The following is a 19770-nucleotide window of genomic DNA, read 5'->3' on the forward strand; positions in this document are numbered from 1 at the left end:
CGTGGAGGCACCGCCTGTGTCTGCCTCACTTCTTGTCTGCTGCATTGTTTTGATCAGGAAACATGGAATTTCCGCGATTTTGACCATGAAAATTATCAAAATATACAGGAACCACACCAAAATCACATAGAAAGCATAAACAAAAGAGAAATATTAAAACTTATTTTATTTTATCACTTCATTTTGGAACATCTCATGGTTAAGCCACCTAGTGGCAGGTGAGGCACTGCCTCACTTGCCTCCCCTGACAGCACGTTACTGGTGTGAATGTGGAAACAGTGTCAAAGCGCTTTGAGTTCCTAAAAAAAGGTAGAAAATCGCTATAAAAGTACAAGCCATTTACCATTCTTTACCTGACGGCAAACACAAAAATGGTATTAAATGTTAAATCAATAAACTACTGCACGCTTACATGGACTCAATCTGTACTTAGCTTTCATTTCAGGCCAATGTTATTTTACTGTATTACATTTCTTTCAAAACAAAAAAAAAGTGTTGATATTCACCATAAACACACTTTGACACTTAATTCTGGCTGGGTGAATAAAAATGGCCTTTTCTGTACCTAGAATCAGCGCTACAATGATCAAGGCTTTTTCTTGTGGTCTTAACTCGGAGTTAACTAGAAGTAAAATATATATATATATATATATATATATATATATATAGAGAGAGAGAGGGAGAGAGAGAGATACATACATATATATACATACATATATATATACATATATATACATACATGCATATATATATATACATACATGCATATATATATATACATACAGTAAATACATACAGTATATACATATACACACACACACATATATATATATATATATATATATATGTATATATATATATATATATATGTATATATATATATATATAGGTAGAGAAGGCCAGGAGAAGTCTAGCAAAACATGGCAGTGGTGTCAGAGAGGAGAAGTCTAGCAAAACTCCTAGCCATTATGGACAACACTTCCCACCCACTGCACTCGGACCTTGCGGAGAGAATGAGCACGTTCAGTGGAAGGCTCAGACTCCCAAAATGTAACACTGAACGACACAGGAGGTCCTTCATACCGACAGCCATCAGACTGTATAATGCATATGTTCCTTCTTGACTGCACTTAAATGTAGAATATATTTATATTATTCATATATTATATATATAATATATGTCATGTATTATTTATTATTGTTTATTGTGAGCGAACTGTGGTCCTGAATTTCCCCCAGGGATCAATAAAGTACTTTCTATTCTATTCATATATATATATATATATATATATATATATATATATATATATATAGCGATATATAGCGCGGCCCCTGGTCAATTTTTTTTAACCCAATACGTCCCTCGGGTCAAAAAGTTTGGGGACCCCTGCTTAAAGGTTTATTGGCGCTCTGTACTTCTCCCTACATCCGTGTACACAGCGGCGTTTTAAAAAGTCATCAATTTTACTTTTAGAAACCGATACCGATAATTTCCGATATCACATTTTAAAGCATTTATCGGATATTATCGGACATCTCTAATTGATAAGATAGAACATTTCATAGAAGCAAAGACAAACTTTGTATCACAACTGTATTATTAGTGAGCGTGTAACTGTTGATAAACGACTCCTTGACTGCGTCGAAGCCCAGAGATAATTACCAAGTTAGAGATAATTACCAAGTTTCCGGTCTATGTCGTCCTTGGAGCCTCCGTCGATGGCCAAAGGCGCCACGCGTCCTCCCAGCCACTTTGCCACCTCGTTGAACCAGTTGCGGACCAGACTGGACGGCGACACCACGATGACCTTGTCTATCTCCGGCTTGGCGTCGGTGCTCTGGCGAAGCAGCGTCCACATCAGGGTGATGCACTGCAGGGTCTTGCCCAGGCCCATCTCGTCGGCCATGATGCAGCCGTACGAGCCCGGAATGCGTCTGCCCGTCACGCAGTCCCACAGGAACCTCACCCCCTGGATGTCATGGGACTTATTGACTCTTGGACACATCATAATAATCCCCTCAAATACCCCCCAAAATGGATTAACTGGCTGGAATATAAAGACAATACAACATACATCCATAAACCTGGATGCATATGCAAATGTGAAATATATTTATTTGTACAGTAATCTATTTATTTTATATCTGCACCTTATTGCTCTTTTATCCTGCACTACCATGAGCTAATGCTACATTTTGTTCTTATCTGTACTGTAAAGTTCAAATTTGAATGACAATAAAAGGAAGTCTACCGTATTTCCTTGAATTGCAGCCGGGCATATAGTATGTGCCTGCCTTGAATTACTGCCGGGTCAAACTCGTTTCGCAAAATAATTAGCCCATGCTTAGTATTACCGCCGGGTCCAACTCGTGACGTCACGAGTGACACTTCCCCTGTCATCATTTTCAAAATGGAGGAGGATGATTTCAATACCGGTAATTTGAAATCACATAAAGGGAAGAAGATTAAGAGCTATTCAGTGGGATTTAAGGTCCAAGCTATTGAATATGCTAAAAAGAACAGTAAGCAGCTATGTTTTATTAATATACCGTAGCTGCGTGTGTCAAATATGAGTCATTAAATGACTCCCGCCTCCTGGTGGTAGAGGGCGCTAGTGATCCTTCTTGCGACTACTCGGCTGCAGAAGAGGTGACAACGAGTGACGTGATATGTGCACGACGGACCATTTAGGATGTAACACTCCTATGCTGGCTATGTAAACAACCGGGCTGAAATAAAGCATGTTCCAGTCCTAAATACCCAGTATACTATTTATACAATAACACTTCATGGTGGCAGCGGTGGGATAAAGAGATCACCCACGGAGCAGAACAGGAGGGGGAGTTTTCCGAGGATAATTCTGTCGTCGCCAGCACGTGAGGAGCCGAGCTAACTGATAGCAGCGGTCTGATAGCAGTTTTCTAAACTGGACTTTCAATCGAAGTAGGAGGTAATAAAGGAAGATCTCCATCGAGACAGAAAGACTTTTGAAACTGAAGAAAGATAAGGAAGACTTCTATAAACAAGTTATCGATGCTTTTGATCAGAAGGAGCTGCGCATGGACTTCATTTATAAGTAAAGGTAAGACCATAATAACGTTTTTTTTTTTTATTATATGTGCCTTTCATGATGGTATCCTTACATCACACTCAAATTTTAACTGCATGCCCTTGGTAAGTGTCGGAGTGAGAAGAGGTTTTAAAATAATTAGCGCATGCCTACCTTTACCGCATGCCTTTGGTAAGCGCAGGAGTGAAAAGAGGTTTTAAATTATTTAGCGCCCCGGCGGCAATTCAGAGAAATACTGTAAGTCTATTACGCAGTTGTTCACTACAACTTGCTGAAAACTGTATCATCATATAAGTGTTTTTCATATCAGTCGATATCGATAATTACCGATATTTTTTATGTCCTATCAAAATCAGAGGAAGCTTACTTCTTAAATGAAAATGTTTACACTTAATATATTTTCTCCTGCTCTTTATCCCCTCAGCGTTCAAGGCAGAAAGGGAAAGAAATGTCAACACAAACTTGGACAACAATAAGTTGTAAAATCACATTGAACACTTAACATTAGGCTCTGGAATTGAAGGCGCCAAAATAAGGAATATGTACTGTATTTTTCGGACTATAAGTCACAGTTTTTTTCATGGTTTGGCCGGGGGTGCGACTTATACTCCGGAGCGACTTATGTGTGAAATTATTAACACATTACCATAAAATATCAAATAATATTATTTATCTCATTCGCGGATGAGACGAAGAAAATGTCAGCAATCATCACACACACGTCAACCAATAAGAATTCGGCGGGGGAGGCTCATGGCAGAAGTGCATTGTGGGTCATGGAATGCTAACTGCTATATGCTAATGCCGTAGCTATTAAAATGGATCACTTCATCGTTGGCGGTAACTTATAAAAAGTGAGAAGGGCTGAACAAAAATGGCGTTGAAAAGGAAATCATGTAGTGCAGATTACAAGCTGGATGTAGTGAAATATGCAGCAGAAAAGGACAAGAGGAAGCGGCGCATACCTTTGGAGTTGGCAGAGTTGTTTAGAAGCCACATCCAGGAAGAAGATTTCATGGGATTTATGGATTAGGAGTGAGAGATAGTTTGGTAAAGGTATAGCATGTTCTATATGTTATAGTTATTTGAATGACTCTTACCATAATATGTTAGGTTAACATAGCAGTTGCTTATTTATGCCTCATATAACCTACACTTATTCAGCCTGTTCTTCACTATTCTTTATTTATTCTAAATTGCCTTTCAAATCTCTATTCTTGCTGTTGGGTTTATATCAAATAAGTTTTCCCCAAAAAATGCGACTTATACTCCAGTGCGACTTATACATGTTTTTTTTGCTTCTTTATTATGCATTTTCGGCCGGTGCGACGTATACTCCGGAGTGATTTATAATCCGAAAAATACGGAGAAATGCTTAATAAACTGTAAGAAAAATACAGTTGGGGAAAATAATCCATTTTTAGAGACATTGCAATTCAGATATAGACGAATATGAAATATATTAGTAAACGTCAATAATCTATTTATTTATTGTAAATAAAATAATGCAGAGTTCTAAAATTTGGCCAACTCAGCGACCAGCTCCTTTATTTTAGTTCCAGTTATGCACACATTTAGTAAATGTGAGAAATGTTTTAACTGTTTCTTAAAAATGCACTGCTGTTAATATTGCAAGTGATAAACGCTTATTTAGTGCAACAAAAATAAATGTAAAACTGCATCAACATATGTAAATTATAGATGCATCCTGAATCGTAATTGTACTATGAAGTGCCCAAAGATTTCCACCTCTAAAGAAAATAGTGCAAAGTGTAAAAATGTAAACAAAGAGAAATCTGAGATTGGCTATTTTCTGCAGGTTTAGTGGCAGGAAGTTACAATTGTGCTCTAAAGCAGTGGTTCTCATATGGGGGGACGCGTACCCTGGGGGTAATGGAAGGTATGGCAAGGGGTACGTGAGATTTTTTTTAAATATTCTAAAAAAAATAGAAACAATTCAATAATCCTTTATAAATATATTTATTGAATAATAATTCAACAAAATATGAATGTAAGTTCATAAAGTGTGAAAAGAAATACAACAATGCAATATTCAGTGTTGACAGCTAGATTTTTTGTGGACATGTTCCATAAATATTGATGTTAAAGATTTATTTTTTTGTGGAGAAATGTTTAGAATGAAGTTGATGAATCCAGATGGATCTCTATTACAATCCCCAAAGAGGGCACTTTAAGTTGATGATTACTTCTATGTGGAGAAATCTGCATTTAGAATTGAATCACTTGTTTATTTTTTTCAACAAGTTTGTTATTTTTATATCTTTTTTCCCAAATAGTTCAAGAAAGACCACTACAAATGAGCAATATTTTGCACTGTTATACAATTTAATAAATCAGAAACTGATGACATAGTGCTGTATTTTACTTCTTTATCTCTTTTTTTTCCACCAAAAAATGCTTTGCTCTGATTAGGGGGCACTTGAATTAAATAACTGTGATGAGGTGGCGACTTCCGCCCGATCGTAGCTGAGATAGGCACCAGCGCCCCCCGCGACCCCAAAGGGAATAAGCGGTAGGAAATGGATGGATGGATTAAATAAATGTTCACAGGGGGTACATCACTGGAAAAAGGTTGAGAACCACTGCTCTAAAGAGTGAGCACAGTCAAGGTACTGAGGTCTTGGTGGGGACGAGCGCCTTGCATCATTTCCACACCACATTGGTCTGACTACGGTCCCCTTTAAAAAATGCCATACTGTCGTGATACGTTTTTGGTTTTTTTGCTCTCTGCAGAACTCATTTTTACTTTCTTTTCTCACTTCTTGCAGAGAATCGACCGCGAAACAACAAGATGGCGCAACCATACTAGGTAGTTGATACTCTCACCTGATTGGCTGTTAACGTGTCAATCCCACTGATCAGTGATCACTTGCTCGGTTACCAGACAGCAATTGCCTCTGTTCTTACAACTAACCATACCTTTTGCAACTTCCGTTTGATAAACGATATTTATCAAACGTTTTATCAGACACATTTTTTATTGATATTGAGTACATATCTATTGCGATTTAAATTGATATCGTTTTACTGCCCAGCCCTAGAGCCAAGTGTCAAAATGTGAGCACTAAAAAAACCTGAGAAGTATTTTCTGCAGGTTTAGTGCCAAGAAGTTATGGCTGTGCTCCGCGCCGCTAAGGTGGTGTGGTATTACCAGTCTTGGGGCGGACGAGCGCCTTGCATCATTTCCAGACCACATTGGTCTGACTACGGTCCCTTTTTTACAAATCTGAAAGGTGACTTTTCCTCTTTTATCCACAATTCACTCGCCCTGTGCAGGCCTCACTTTCAGTTTCTCTCCTCACTCCATGCAAATAATCTGGAGACAACACGATTAGTGTCAACTATCAACCAAACTTGATAGTCGATACTGTATCCTGATTGGCTATTAGCATGCCACGCCCACTGATTACTTCCTGCGTTGCTCGGTTACCAGGGAGCAGGCGCCTTTGTTGATGCAACCAACATTGCTTTGCAACTTCCCTATTATTAATATATATTTTTAAATTAAACGTTTTATCAAACACATTTTTATTGATAACGACTATGTGTCTAAACGCCAAAAGTTTAGACACACCTTCTCATTCAATCTTTATTTTCATTGTAGATTGTCACATCAAAACTATGAATGAACACATGTGGAGTTATGTACTCAACAAAAAAAGGTGAAATAACTGACAACATATTTTGTATTCTACTTTCTTCAAAACAGCAACCCGTTGCTTTGATTATTGCTTTGCACACTCTTGGCATTCTCTCCATGAGCTTCAAGAAAAAGTCGCCTGAAATGGTTTTCACTCCACAGGTGTCATAGTTTTGATTTGACAATCTACAATGTAAATAGTCAAAAAAAATAAAGAAAACGCATTGAATTGAGAAGGTGTGTCAATTTTGGCGAAAACATTTTTGTTGAAAAAATATGCATAATCTACCATTTTCGGGTTTTGTCGGGACTCCTGATGAAGTTTTGAGACATCTCCTACATCTAAAAAGACCAGTATTGGGAAGTTAAAAAAGACAGGTTTTTTTTGTTTTTTTTCCCTGAAAGGACATTTTGGCGAAAAAAAAGTTTTCGGAAAAAAAAAATTCTGCCTTTTTCGGGTTTTGTCAGGACTCCTGATAAAAGTTTTGAGACAGCTCCTAAATCTAAAGGACCATTATTGTGCTGTTGAAGCAAGACAGTTTTTTTTTTGTGTGTAAGGATCTGGACTATCACCGTTATGTTGGATCCACTATGGATTGGACTTTCACAGTATCATGTTAGACCCGCTCGACGTCCATGGCTTTCGGTCTCCCCTGGAAGGGGGGGGGTTGCATGTTCTATATGTTTCAAGGTTTCTCATAGTCATTGTCACCGACGTCCCACTGGGGTGAGTTTTTTCTTGCCCTTATGTGGGCTCTGTACCGCAGATGTCGTTGTGGCTTGTGCAGCCCTTTGAGACACTTGTGTTTTAGGGCTATATAAATAAACATTGATTGATTGATTGATCCCCCCCACCCTTACCACATTTTAGCCAAAAAAGGTTTTCGAAAAAAATAAATTTTCTCCCATTTTCTGGTTTTGTCGGGACTCCTGATGAAGTTTTGAGACATTTCCTACATATAAAGAATCAGTATTGGGCAGCTGAAGCAAGACAGTTTTTATTTTTATTTTTGTGTAAGGGTCCCCCTTATCACATTTTATGAAAAAATATTTTTGAAAAAAATATTTTTCGGGTTTTCTTGGGACTACTGATGAAGTTTACCATGAATTGAGGAAGTTGAAAAACTTATTGGGGTGTCACCATTTAGTGGTCAATTGTACGGAATATGTACTGTACTGTGCAAAACTTTCAATCAATCAATCAATCAATCAATCAATCAAAAGTTTGGAGACATTTACATCCAAAGGACCGGTATTGGGCGGTTGAAGCAAGACATTTTTTTTTGTGTGTGTAAGGGTCCCCCTTTACAACATTTTACTGAAAAAATGTTCTCGAAAAAAGTACATTTTCTGTCGTTTTTGGGTTTTGTCGGGACTCCTGATGAAGTTTTGAGACATATCCTACATTTAAAAGACCAGTATGGCGCAGTTGAAGCAAGACCGTTTTTTAATGTTTGTTTAAGGGACCCCCTTACAAAATTTAGCAAAAAAAAGTTTGTAAAAAAATAAGCATTTTCTGCCATTTTCGGGTTTTGGAAACTTTTGGCCTGTACTAAATATTGATCTGGTTTTATCACCCAGCCCTGCTCTCTATTAGCCCTGGCTAAGGTGCAACGACGGAGGTTACCTCTCTCTGATGCGGTCTGAGCACCTTCCCTAAGATGGGATCCACAACGACGTGGACGGGAAGTTTGTCCCTGCAAAAGAAACGTTTAAAACCAAGCATAAGACCAAAGAAGTCATGTAAGCCATACGGTGATAAACCTACTTGTCCGCTTTGAGCAGCTGGTGGGCGCCGAGCAACTGGGGCTCAAACAGAACCAGGGCGTCCTCTGCGAAGGGGTCATGGAGCGCTCGCCTCACGCCCGCACGCTTCAGACCGAGCGCTCGGATTCCCAGCGGGCCTGCGGGGAGACCACGCCCACAATCAGCTCAAATACCGAGAGGCCAGAAGACGCAGCTTACCAGTGTAATTGTGGATGGGAACCTTGAACGGCTTGGAGAGGATCCTACGGATGAACTCCTCCTGCGGGGGACATTTGCCACAGTTGGACTCGGGTCCTACAGAGAAGTCAACACGCGGCGTTCATGCTCTCACGTGCTTGTCGGCGTCCGCACACTCCGGCCGAGCGTTCAGCTGCGTCAGAGGCTTCCTGAACGGAGACGTGTGATGGTCTCGCACCTCTGCATCACTTTTGCTTCTTTTTTCCTGCCAACCATCACACAACACACACTCTCTGAATGTGAGTGGTTTATTAATAGGCATGTAACGGTATCCAAATCTCACGGAACGATATCAGGGTTTCCCTTAAACTGCCAAGATGCCTGTGGCGGAGGGGGCGTGGTTATGGGCATGGTCACCGTCATGTCATCAAGTAATTTGCAATATTTTCTATTTTTTTTAAAAAGGACACAAAAAAATGTATACATACAATTAAAACAAATAAGCGGTAGAAAATGGATGGATGGATGCTATTAATTAGTATTAACATACTTTTTTTTATCGTTTTGCCATAATTGTGTCAATGCTCCCAAGTTTTCTACACCAAAATTATTCTATTCATTCTTCTTCTTCTTGTTCTCCAAATTTTGGCGCGCTCTACCTGCCACATTTTTCACCTCACTCAAAGCGTTCCTACTTCAAACTGTTCAGCCTACTCAGGAATCGCAGGCTTTTCCTTGACAAATCCCAAAAATTCCCAGAATTCAAGGTTTTCCGAGACATTTTTCCCATCCAAAAGGAACTTGCCATTTTTCAAACTTTCACCATTTCCAATTTTTTTTAACCGATTCAAACCATTCCACCTTCAAAACATTCCACTCATCCTGCTAACTATCATTTTTCCAAGTTCCAAAAAAATTCCAGGAATTCTCGTTTTTTTCAAAGACTTTTTTCACATTTTTTCAGTCGACTACTCTCTTTACATTTTTCAACCCACTTCAACCGTTCCACCATCAAAACATTCCTCTTAATCAGGACAAAAAATAAAGTTGCTTTTTGAACTGGAAAAATTCCCGTTTTTCACGAAATTTTTCTAATACAATGTCTCAATTAAAAGTGTTAAAGGGGAACATTATCACAATTTCAAAAGGGTTAAAAACAATAAAAATCAGTTCCCAGTGGCATGTTGTATTTTTTGAAGTTTTTTTCAAAATTTTACCGGTTTCCGAATATCCCTAAAAAAAGCTTTAAAGTGCTTGATTTTCGCTATTTGCGATGCGACTGGCCATTTCCCTGTGACGTCACACAGTGCTGCCAATGTAAACAAAAAATGGGAATACCACAGCAAGATATAGCGACATTAGCTCGGATTCAAACTCGGATTTCAGCGGCTTAAGCGATTCAACAGATTACGCATGTATTGAAAAGGATGGTTGGAGTATGAAAGTATTGAAGAAGAAACTGAAGCTATTGAGCGAATAGCTATTGACGCTATTCATAGCCATAGCATGGCCGAATAGCTGCGTTAGCATCACCGGTAAAATGTGCAGACCAAACAATCAGGACTTTCTCATCTTGTGACACTGGAGCAACTTAAATCCGTCGATTGGTAAGTGTTTGTTTTGCATTAAATGTGGGTGTAAGGAAACGTAATATAGTTGCAAATGCATCTGCAGGTTATCCATACATCTCTGTGCCATGTCTGCTTTAGCACCGCCGGTAAATAGCATGTTAGCATCGATTAGCGTAGCATGTTAGCATGGATTAGCTGGCAGTCAACATCAACAAAACTCACCTTTGTGATTTCCGTGACTTTATCGTTACAAATGCATCTGCAGGTTATCCATACATCTCTGTGCCATGTCTGCATTAGCACCGCCGGTAAATAGCATGTTAGCGCCGATTAGCGTAGCATGTTAGCATCGATTAGCTGGCAGTCACGCCGCGACCAAATATGTCTGATTAGCACATACGTCGACATCAACAAAACTCACCTTTGTGATTTCGTTGACTTTATCATTGCAAATGCATCTGCAGGTTATCCATACATCTCTGTGCCATGTCTGTCATCGCCGGTAAAATGTGGAGCCACTTTGGTACATTCAATGGGGGTCTGGCGGCAGACACTTTGGCATCTTCGGGCCAGTGGTGCAACTTGAATCCCTCCCTGTTAGTGTTGTTACACCCTCCGACAACACACCCACGAGGCATGATGTCTCCTAGGTTCCAAAAAATAGTCGAAAAAACGGAAAATAACAGACCTGAGACCCAATGTTTACAATGGGTTGAAAATGAAAATGGCGGCTGTATTACCTCGGCGACGTCACATTCTGACGTCATCCCCTTCAGAGCGATAAACAGAAAGGCGTTTAATTCGCCAAAATTCACCCATTTAGAGTTCGGAAATCTGTTCAAAAAATAGATGGTGTTTTTTCTGCACCATCAAGGTATATATTGAGGCTTACATAGGTCTGCTGATAATGTTCCCCTTTAACTATTTCAACATTTCTCGACTAATTTGAAAAATTCCAATACCAATCATTTCCACTTATTCAGAACATTCAAATGTTTTACCACTTTCAAAATAATTCCCGTTTTTCCATGAAATTCCTAAATTTCCATGTAATTCCCATTGAAAAGAAAATGTTTCAAAGTTTCACAACTCCACATTTCATCCGATTCAAACCATTCTAAATTCAAAATATTCAGCGCGTACTCACGAGACCAAAGTGATTGCTGTTGGAATTGTGCCAGCCGGTTTGTTAACATAAGATTGGCAATAAAAATTAAAAATTGTTGATAATTTTTTATTGTTGATAAAATAACATCAGACTTTGTAAGATTTCTTCTGGGGTTAGAGTATATTATTATTACTTTAATTTATTTGAAAAAAAAAATAATAATAATTTTAAAATAGGTATTTTCAAGGTGTGGCGATAATAAAAATGAATAAAATTACATTAAGGGGAAACGCTGGATATTAAGGCCAAAGTACGAATTTATTGTGGTGTATGACAAAAAAAAACAAAAAACTTTGTAAAAATTCCATAGTGTGTAAAATGAAGTGTCAGGAATGTAACGGATAAACACACTTACTGTAATTGAACACAAACATAATGCCACAATGTTCTAATCATATTCATTACTACAAACAACAGAACATCCACTGTTTAAAACAAATGTTTTAAAAGAAAAACGTTCAGTTGATGTCTGTAAAGTAACAATGTAAACATCCAGTGTAATAAACTACATTTAAGTGTCTTTCAGCTTTTACATGATGGGAAGCAGTGTCCTCTGCAGTGGTCATTTTTTAATATCAGTCTGGAAAATGTTGTTTCTCATAAAAGGAAACTAGCAATGAGTGTTTGCAATTACAAAAGAAAGTGCATATACATAAATAAATAGCTTACTGTGCAGATTAAATTATTGCACTTTAGCACATTTATGGATGTATTTTATATTGTCTTTATAGTCCAGCGTGTTAATCCGTTTTTGGGGGGAATGGAGGGGATTATTATGATGCGTTCAAGAGTATTACGGCCTTAAGGAAGAAGCTGTTACAGAACCCGGAGGTTCTGCTGAGGAGGCTACGAAACCTTTTTCCAGAGTTTTTTACAATGAAAACAACAAAAATAAAATTATAGCCAATATTTCAGAATAAGTCCCACCAATAGCGTAATAATTATGTACGTTTAAATCATTCTGATACCCATGTTATCTTAGTTGCCTTGATCATAGGGCCATACATCTCATTTCTATTAGTGAGCTGATAGAGCTGATTTGAACAATTTCCCTTGTGGATCATTACAGTTTGTCTAAGTTTGTCTAAGAGCTTATATTAAAGGGGAACATTATCACCAAACCTATGCAAGCGTCAATATATACCTTGATGTTGCAGAAAAAAAGACCATGTATTTTTTTAAACTAATTTCCGAACTCTAAATGGGTGAATTTTGGCAAATTAAACGCCTTTTTGTTTATCGGTCTTTTAGCGATGACGTCAGAACGTGACGTCACCGAGGTAATACAGCCGCCATTTTCATTTTCACATTATAAACACTCGGTCTCAGCTCTGTTATTTTCAGTTTTTTCGACTATTTTTTGGAACCTTGGAGACATCATGCCTCGTGGGTGTGTTGTCGGAGGGTGTAACAACACTAACAGGGAGGGATTCAAGTTGCACCACTGGCAAGAAATCTGCCGGCAGACCCCCATTGAATGTACCAAAGTGTCTTCACATTTGACCGGCGATGCTAAGGCCGACATGGCACAGAGATGTATGGATAACCTGCAGATGCATTTGCAACCATTAAGTCAACAAAATAACAAAGGTGAGTTTTGTTGATGTTGTTGACTTATGTGCTAATCAGACATATTTGGTCACGGCATGACTGCCAGCTAATCAATGCTAACATGCTACGCTAATCGATGCTAACATGCTAGTTACGCTAGCTGTATGTACATTTGAAACTAGATACCCACTTTTAATACGAAACAAACACTTACCAATTGACGGATTTAAGTTGTTCCAGTGTCACAAGATGCAAAAGTCCTGATCGTTTGGTCCGCACATTTTACCGGCGATGCTAATAAAGCAGCCATGCTAAGGGCCATTTCATTAGGTACACCCATGCTATGGCCGAATAGCGTCAATAGCTATTCGCTCAATATTTTCAATTTCTTCTTCAATTTCGTTTTCGCAATCCTACTCCATACTTTGACTATCTGTTTCAATACATGCGTAATCTGTTGAATCGCTTAAGCCGCTGAAATCCGAGTCTAAATCCAAGCTAATGTCGCTATATCTTGCTGTGCTATTTGCCATTGTTTGTTTGTATTGGCAGCACTGTATGACGTCACAGGAAAATGGACAGTCGCATCGCAAATAGCGAAAATCAAGAACTTTAAAGCTTTTTTTAGGGATATTCCGGGAGGTGTAAAATTTTGAAAAAATTTTTGAAAAACAAAACAAGCCACTGGGAACTGATTTTTATTGTTCTTAACCCTTTTGAAATTGTGATAATGTTCCCCTTTAACCATTTTTAAAAAATGCAAATATTTTAAAAAAGTTTGAACATTTTTACTAAAAAGGTCACATCTAAAATATTGTGCTCCATTGAGTTTGTATTGAAGAATTTGACTAGAAACGCATGCATTTTCACCAGTTTCAAAAATCCATACATTTTCTAAATCTTTATCACAGGGAAATCATACTTACAGAACTATAATCGTCTTTATAATAATAATAATAATCCTGGTTTCATGTACAGTACAGGCCAAAAGTTTGGATACACCTTCTCCTCATTCAATGTGTTTTCTTTATTTTCATGACTATTTACATTGTAGATTGTCACATCCAAACTATGAATGAACATGTGGAGTTATGTACTTAAAAGAAAAAAAAGGTGAAATAACTGAAAACATGTTTTATATTCTACTATTTGGCACCAGCGCCCCCCGCAACCCCAAAGGGAATAAGCGGTAGAAAAATGGATGTATGGGATATTCTACTTTCTTCAAAATAGCCACCCTTAGCTCTGATTGCTGCTTTGCACACTCTTGGCATTCTCTCCATGAGCTTCAAGGACACCTGTGACGTGACAACCAGTTCAGGTGACTACCTCTTGGAGCTCATGGAGAGAATGCCAGGAGTGTGCAAAGCATTAATCAGAGCTAAGGGTGGCTATTTTGAAGAAAGTAGAATATAAAACGTGTTTTCAGTTAGTTCACCTTTTTTTGTAAATGTAAATAGTCATGAAAATAAAGACTGAATGAGAAGGTGTGTCCAAACTTTTGGCCTGTACTGTAAATCCATGCATCCATTTTCTACCTCTTGTCCCTCTCCGGTTGGCATGGGGTGCTGGAGCCTATCCCAGCTGCATACGGACAGAAGGCGGAGTACACCCTGGACAAGTTGCCACCTCATCACAGGGCCAACACAGACAGACAACATTCACACACTAGGGACCATTTAGTGTTGCCAATCAACCTATCCCCAGGTGCATGTCTTTGGAGGTGGGAGGGGCCTATCCCCAGGTGCATGTCTTTGGAGGTGGGAGGGGCCTATCCCCAGGTGCATGTCTTTGGGGAAAGTCGGAGTACCCGGAGGGAACATGCAAACTCCACACAGAAAGATCCCGAGCCCAGGATTGAACTTAGGACCTTTGTATTGTGAGGCACAAGCACTAACCCCTGTTGCACCGTGCTGTCTTAGTACTGTAAATCGATTAATTTTTTTAAAGGCCTACTGAAAGCCACTACTAGCGACCACGCAGTCTGATAGTTTATATATCAAAGATGAAATATTAACATTGCAACACATGCCAATACGGCCTTTTTAGTTTACTAAATTGCAATTTAAAATTTTGCGCGAAGTATCCTGTTGAAAACGTCGGAATGATGACGTGTGCGCGTGACGTCTCGGATTGTAGCGGACATTTTTTTCCAGCCCGATCCTAGCTATAAGTAGTCTGCTTTAATCGCATAATTACACAGTATTCTGGACATCTGTGTTGCTGAGTCTTTTGCAATTTGTTCAATGAACAATGGAGAAATCAAAGAAGAAAGCTGTATGTGGGAAGCGGTGTATTGCGGCTGCCTTTAGCAACACAAACACAGCCGGTGTTTCATTGTTTACATTCCCGAAGGTGAAGCTTTACTATGGAACAGAGCGGTCAAGCGAACATTATTCCCGACTACATGTCAACCGGCAGGTTTCAGTGAGAAAATTGTAGCAATAAGTCGGCTCTTACCGTACACATGAGCAGAGCTTGCGTCGTTCATCGTGCACCTGTCAAAGAGGCAGCTGCGGACTGTCTTGCCTCCTCCGACCGGCCGTTCCGAACGTGGAATGCTTCCACCGTGGAGGAGGGGGAAAAAAAGCTCAGCCCGGCCCGACCGGCTGCCTTCGCTTCGCCTCTTTGAGAAACGTGGCTTCCCTCAGAGACACTGGCGGTCACCACACCCCTTTGACTTTCAGGTACGACAGTATAATTTCACTACAACACAATAAGCACATAAGGGATTTTCCAGAATTATCCTAGTAAATGTGTCTAATAACATCTTAATTGCTCCCACTAGCCTGTCTTTTTTTTCTAGTCCTTCACTCTCACTATCCTCCTCCACGCTCAAATTGATGGGGAAATCATCGCTTTCTCTGTCTGAATCGCTCTAGCTGCTTATGGCCATGATTGTAAACAATGTTCAGATGTGAGGAGCTCCACAACCCGTGACGTCACGCGCACAACTGCGGTCATCCGGAAGGCCCAGCGGAGACTCCATTTCCTGAGGGTGCTGAGGAAGAACAGACTGGAGAGGCAGCTGATGGTGACCTTCTATCGCTCGGCCGTCGAGAGCCTGCTGACGTACTGCATAACAGTGTGGTACGCCAGCTGCACTGAAGCAGACAAACAGGCGATTCAGAGGGTCATAAAGTCGGCACAAAAAAATCATCGGCTGTCCCCTGCCCTCCCTGAAGGACTTACACAACTCCCGTTGCCTCAACAGAGCAAAAAACATTACCAAGGACAGTACACACTCTGGCTTCCACCTGTTCGACTTGCTACCATCAGGCAGGCGCTACAGGTGCATCAGAGCCAGAACAAACAGGCTCAGAGACAGCTTCTTTCCCAAAGCTGTCACCATGTTGAACTCTAACTTATAATAATAATAATTCACCCCTATACAATATAATGCCCTGTGCAATACTACCCTTCGAGTCCAATACGTCCGTCACTGATTGTTATTTATTACTTCGGTACTCCTGTCTTGCTCTGTATATTGTACAGTATTTTTATTTTGTACTTCTGTAGTGTTTTGTATATTGTACAGAATTGCTTATTATTTTTATTGGATAGTAGTCTGTTTATTTCAATTGTTAGTTTTTCCTTTATTACCTCTTATGTCATTTATTTCACCCCATATTTGTTCCCACAACCGCACCTTAAGTTGGAGTCTTTAATCTCGTTATATGCATATATAATGACAATTAAGTTCATTCTATTCTATTCTACTTCCGGTACAGGCAGGTTTTTTTTAATTAGCGACCAAAATTTGCAAACTTTATCGTGGATGTTCTCTACTAAATCCTTTCAGCAAGAATATGGCAATATGGCGAAATGATGAAGTATGACACATAGAATGGACCTGCTATCCCCGTTTAAATAAGAACAGCTCATTTCAGTAGGCCTTTAAGTTATGCACACATACCTAGTGTACTGTATGCACAACAGTTATCAGAGGTGGGTAGTAACGCGCTACATTTACTCCGTTACATCTACTTGAGTAACTTTTGGGATAAATTGTACTTCTAAGAGTAGTTTTTATGCAACATACTTTTACTTTTACTTGAGTATATTTATAGAGAAGAAACGCTACTTTTACTCCGCTCCATTTATCTGCAATCAGGTCGCTACTCGCTACTTTTTTTTTATCGATCTGTTAATGCACATTTTGTTTGTTTTGATTTTGTCAGACACGCATTCAAAGTAGGAACTACACATGCCTGCGTTTCACCAATCACATGCAGTCACTGGTGATATTTGGACCAATCAAACAAAGCCAGGTGGTCACATGACCGTCACACGTAGAACCCGACATGCTGAAAAACTTATTGGGGTGTTACCATTTAGTGGTCAACTGTACGGAATATGTACTGTACTGTGCAATCTACTAATAAAAGTTTCAATCTATCAACCAATCAATCAAAAGTATAAAGGAAAAAAGACCCTTTTTATTTCAACCGTACTTCCCGTCAAAAGCCTAAAGACTGATCGCACAGTTCCTGTCTTCACAATAAAAGCGCCGCTCCATCGCGCCTGCGCTAACAAAATAAGAGTCTCCAAAAGCCAGCGCAAACAAGCTAGCAAGCTACAGAGTTTGCCGCCAATGTATTTCTTGTAAAGTGTATAAAAACGAATATAGAAGCTGGACAAATAAGATGCCAAAAACCAACGAGTTTCATGTGGTATTAGACAGAAAGGAGGAACTTTTTTTCTCCTCCATTTGAAAACCGGGACGTTATCAGCACTATACTGTCTGATTCCAATCAATGCAAGTCATCAGAATCAGGTAATACACCAATTTATATTCTTGTCTTCATTAAAGATAGGAATCTATATGTTAAACATGCATGTATATTCATTAAAACACCTTTAACATTTCAACAAAAACGGCAAAATAAATAAATATAAATTATATACTGTATATATAAAGGTATGCATATATATGATATGTGTGTATGTATATACGAGGTAGATCACCTCGACTTGGTCATTTATTAAGTAATTGATTAACGTTGAAAAACTTATTGGGGTGTTACCATTTAGTGGTCAATTGTACAGAATATGTACTGTACTGTGTTATCTACTAATACAAGTTTCAATCAATCAATCAATCAATCAATCAATCAATCAATCAATGCCTACTGAGCCCATGGTGCTGTTAAGTTATTGTGGCTCAATTTGCCTTAATTTTTTATTTTTATTTTAATGTATTATTATTTAAAATATAATATTGTTTTAGTTGCTTAAGAGATATTCCTGGCTCTGAATTTGCTCATTGCTATTTTTATATTTTTGTGCATTATTTGTTGCCGTAATCATTAAACGAACAGGTTACTCATCAGTTACTCAGTACTTGAGTAGTTTTTTCAAAACATACTTTTTACTTTTACTTAAGTAAATATTTGGGTGACTACTTCTTACTTTTACTTGAAGTACTGGCTGTCCAGAGTCGAGACCCAGGATGGACCGCTCGTCAGGACCCAGGATGGACCGCTCGCCTGTATCGGTTGGGGATATCTCTACGCTGCTGATCCGCTTGAGATGGTTTCCTGTGGACGGGACTCTCGCTGCTGTCTTGGATCCGCTTGAACTGAACTCTCGCGGCTGTGTTGGAGCCACTATGGATTGAACTTTCACAGTATCATGTTAGACCCGCTCGACATCCATTGCTTTCGGTCCCCTAGAGAGGGGGGGTTGCCCACATCTGAGGTCCTCTCCAAGGTTTCTCATAGTCAGCATTGTCACTGGCGTCCCACTGGATGTGAATTCTCTCTGCCCACTGGGTGTGAGTTTTCCTTGCCCTTTTGTGGGTTCTTCCGAGGATGTTGTAGTCGTAATGATTTGTGCAGTCCTTTGAGACATTTGTGATTTGGGGCTATATAAATAAACATTGATTGATTGATTGAGTAATAAATCTCTAAAGTAACAGTACTCTTACTTGAGTACAATTTCTGGCTACTCTACCCACCTCTGGCAGTTATACATTCTTATGATCACACTTGGGCTTTTATTTTGTAATATTTGGACTAACTCACCGCTGTGCACGTCCACTCTTCATCTTCATCATCATCATCCTCCTCCCCTTGTTTACGTTTGAGGACCTGACTGGGGGCCAAACTCCTTCTCTGTGTGATCACACAAGCCTGACGTTACAAACAATAATAATAATATAAAAATAATAATAATAATAAATGAGGCTAGTTTTGCTAGCTCACCATTTCCGCCCGTGCCTCGAAGCTGCAGTTTGGCTCGACGTTAGCCCGCTTTTGTCATCCAGCATCGCGCCTAGAGGACACTAAATGCGGTGTTTAAGCCCACAAAGACAGCATACATGAACCCAGCATGACCCGGGCAGCTTAGAAAGAGCGAGTGAAGTCAACATGAACATGAAAGTGGCCGCCATCACCGCCTCAAACTGCCCGCCAAATGTGTTTTGCAACTACGGCAAGCCAGAAGGGGGAAAATGAATCATTAAAAAAAAGAAGTTGATTTGAACCATATTCGCACTTATTAGTGTCAGCTGTGAGAAACATAAATATAACGCGATTATTACCAACTATATACGAACTTGGTTATGATTGCAGCCTTACAGCAGTTTTGTTATTTTATAACAAAACGAGAGCAGTTGTATCTATCATGTATGGGGAGGGCTAGTAATGTTACACAAAAATGGAAATTTGTAAATATTTTCCCCAGAACTCAGGATAATTTTTTTAGACACTAAAAGTGCAGCTGGGTGAAGAAAGTATTTACCTTTCGCCGATAATGTTCTTCTTTGGTTTAATGGCGGTTGGCAAACAAGCTTGTGCTGCG

General features: G+C 39.3%; 1 protein-coding gene across 5 annotated transcripts in view; it reads right to left on the minus strand.

The window, feature by feature from the left end:
* The window catches only part of rad54l (RAD54 like), a 39649-nt gene extending 19879 nt beyond the window's left edge, over positions 1–19770 (minus strand). The window contains exons 1-8 of one of the 5 annotated variants that reach the window (XM_061888021.1): positions 19711–19770; positions 19173–19252; positions 18993–19082; positions 8831–8941; positions 8698–8758; positions 8501–8636; positions 8360–8429; positions 1682–1970 (exon numbers count right to left, since the gene is read on the minus strand). In XM_061888021.1, coding sequence (XP_061744005.1) covers positions 1682–1970; positions 8360–8429; positions 8501–8636; positions 8698–8758; positions 8831–8941; positions 18993–19082; positions 19173–19175 — 760 coding nt within the window. In that variant the 5' untranslated portion in view covers positions 19176–19252; positions 19711–19770. Of the gene's footprint in view, positions 1–1681; positions 1971–8359; positions 8430–8500; positions 8637–8697; positions 8759–8830; positions 8942–15426; positions 16071–18992; positions 19083–19172; positions 19683–19710 lie in introns of those variants that run through there. The other 4 variants (XM_061888022.1, XM_061888020.1, XM_061888024.1 and 1 more) reach the window with 4 other exon arrangements.

This window comes from Nerophis ophidion, linkage group LG26 (genome assembly GCF_033978795.1).
Source record: "Nerophis ophidion isolate RoL-2023_Sa linkage group LG26, RoL_Noph_v1.0, whole genome shotgun sequence".
In the NCBI taxonomy this organism is placed as follows: Eukaryota; Metazoa; Chordata; class Actinopteri; order Syngnathiformes; family Syngnathidae; genus Nerophis; species Nerophis ophidion.